Consider the following 2,733-nt stretch of genomic DNA (forward strand, 5'->3'; position numbering starts at 1 on the left):
GAAACAATTGGTTTCTTCTACTTACTCCATTCTATCTTTACATTTGTATTCTTCGATCAGGTAATGACATCATCAGATTGCATCTTGTTGCTTAGCCTGGAAATCTTGGAGTGGTCTTCAACTTTTCCCTCTTTCATCACTCTACACATTCCATTTATCAAGTTCTGTCAAATGTCCTTTTCAGTCGTTTTCCATTCCCATCCTTCCTGTTTGCACAGCAACCACCCTAGTTCAAGTCCTCACCATGTATCCCTGGGCTCGTAGCCTCCTCTCCTGATGCAGGATCTACACCTTGCCCACCTATCTGTCACATTGCTACCAAGCTAGCCTTTCTTATAGATCTAATTATTTCACTAGCCTTTGAAAACTCTCCTCACTGCATGTTGAATTAAATTCCAATTCCTTATTATTGAATACAGGGCCCTTAAAACTCTGTCACACACCTGCCCATCCAGATTAATGTCTAACCACTTCTCTCACACTCATTCTGTGCTCCTACCCGGTGTTTTCTAACCCTGGCTCTGTAGTCACACAGGGAGTGTGAATACTTTATGACTCAATAAAATTTTAGGGTAGGACCCAAGCATTTCTGTTTTTAAAATATCCCATGTGATTTTGATGTATAGCTTAGGGTTTAGAACTGCTGTTATAAGCAACTTTAACTAGGAAGTACCTGAATGCTTTTCCATTCAGAGTGAGGTGAGGATGCAATGATAGTACGTTAAGCAACTCCCTGCCGTAGAATATATGGAGTCGTACAGTATGGCAGTCTTGTAGAGAAGGGATGAGGAGACTACTAGAGTAGCGTGGCTATTAAAAGCTTAAAAATACATACCATCCAAAAGTTAACTTTAAAAATTAATATTGAGGAAAAAAATAATTCATTATTTGTGAGACCGTAACAAACCAGAAGTAGACAATAAGGAGGAAATGCAAACAGCTTTTAATGAGTGCCTAGAATTGGTCAGGCATTATATATGTGCACTGAGGATGAAAGATACCATTTTCCTTTTCATCCTTCTTTTAATAAATTTGAGTGCCTTTTATGTGCCAGGGATCCAGTAGTAAGGAAAACAAAGTCCCTGCCTTCAGTGAGCAAAGTTTAATGAGGAAGAGAATACTCATGGAAATGTAAACTTATAAATTGTAATAACTATGATGAAAGAAAAAAATGTACTATCTAAGCATAAGCAAGGAAACTTGGTCTAATCTTAGAGATCAGGAGAGGCTTCCCTGAGCAAGTGCTGCTTGAGTGGCATCTGAGGGGGTAAATAGGAATGAATGATGTGAAGGTGACAGGGGGAAGAGAAGTGAGGTGACATGTTTTGACCCCAAGGATAGGCCTGGAGAACTGATAACAAGATTAACAGTTTTTAGTGAAGAAGTGAATTCAAACAAGTTTTTATCCAAATCACAAGAAATGAATTCCCATTGTAGAAATAAAATTAGAACAGCTAACACTGCACATGATAAGTGTATTAGAGAAAATCATACTGAAGAATCACATCTTGTAAGATTAAAAGTTGCCAAAATCTGATAAACGACAAGAACATTAAAAAAAATTTTGCCAAAATTGACCCTAGAAAAATTACTTGATAGAAATATTTAGCAAAGTAAAACTGCCCACAGTTATTGACCAAATTTAATAGAATTACATCAATAAAATTTATATTTTAATTTGACCCTAAGGAACTCAATGGCAAAAACTGTAATTGGAAGAATTACAGTTTGAATTACAGAATGACTGATGAATCAATTAATTACTTTATAATGTACATGGGGGGAAAAAAAAACAATGAAAATGATTTCAGTAAAATGAAAATGGAAAAAAATATAAATTGTTTTTGTTGTACTGTATAGAAAACTGATCGAGAAGTTAAATTGGTTTGAGTACATACAAAAAAATACTTTCTCAACAAAAATCCATTTGTGATGGTATGATTCTCATTTCACATTTGTATTCATAAAGTCAGAATGCCTCTAGGATCATATCTAGTGTTTGGAGAGGCTGTGGTAAACAGACTAAAAAGGCCCTACAGCAGAAAGTGGATAAGCCTTGAGTTTTTAGAGGCCAGAATGTTTGAAGCAAAGAAATATCTTTCAGACACCTTAGGGTATAGGGAAGAAAAGTAATTTGAATGCATTGATTGTGCTGATAATTTCTGTGATAGAAAGAAGTGCTGGTGTTTCAAGATTCACTGGAAGGGCACCAAAGATGGGTGGAATTAGGGACTTACTTCCCCATTAGTTAAATAATAATAATAGCTAATACTTAAAATGGTGCTTACTATGCCCCTGGCATTGTTTAAAGCCTTTTAGATACATTAATTCATTTAATCCTCACAATAACTATGAGGCAGATACTATTCCCATTATATACAGAGAAAACAAAGTTAAGTTGCTTGCCAAAGAGAAAATAGCTAATAAGTGGCAGAGCCGAGATTCATATCCAGGCCTGGCTCCAGAGTATAAGTGAATCAGAAACTTGATGTATGGTTGTAATAAAAACACGATATTTGCTTTCTCTCTTTTAAAAAGCCAAGGAGCCAAACTTTCTCACACAGTGGTATAAATCTTTTCATTATATTGTATAACTTTGAATACAACTGTGTGTGGAGAGGTTATTATGTTAGTCTAAGGTAAAAGCAGTAAGTGGTAGAGTTAGAATTCAAAATCTGGCAGTCTGGCTTCTGAATTCAGGCATTAGGTAAAGGAGAGAGAGATGGACAGTTT

General features: G+C 35.7%; 1 protein-coding gene across 2 annotated transcripts in view; it reads left to right on the forward strand.

Annotated features, from left to right (window-relative positions):
* KRIT1 (KRIT1, ankyrin repeat containing) overlaps positions 1-2,733 on the forward strand; it is a 43,224-nt gene that overhangs the window by 36,785 nt on the left and 3,706 nt on the right. The window contains exon 16 of one of the 2 annotated variants that reach the window (XR_002781424.1): positions 2,466-2,729. Coding sequence is in view for 1 of the 2 variants with exons in the window: in XM_023533276.1 (XP_023389044.1) it covers positions 2,466-2,489 (24 nt within the window). In the remaining variant the exon portion in view is untranslated. Of the gene's footprint in view, positions 1-2,465 lie in introns of both variants that reach the window. The other variant, XM_023533276.1, reaches the window with a different exon arrangement.

This window comes from Pteropus vampyrus, unplaced genomic scaffold, assembly GCF_000151845.1.
Source record: "Pteropus vampyrus isolate Shadow unplaced genomic scaffold, Pvam_2.0 Scaffold4, whole genome shotgun sequence".
NCBI classification, from domain to species: domain Eukaryota; kingdom Metazoa; phylum Chordata; class Mammalia; order Chiroptera; family Pteropodidae; genus Pteropus; species Pteropus vampyrus.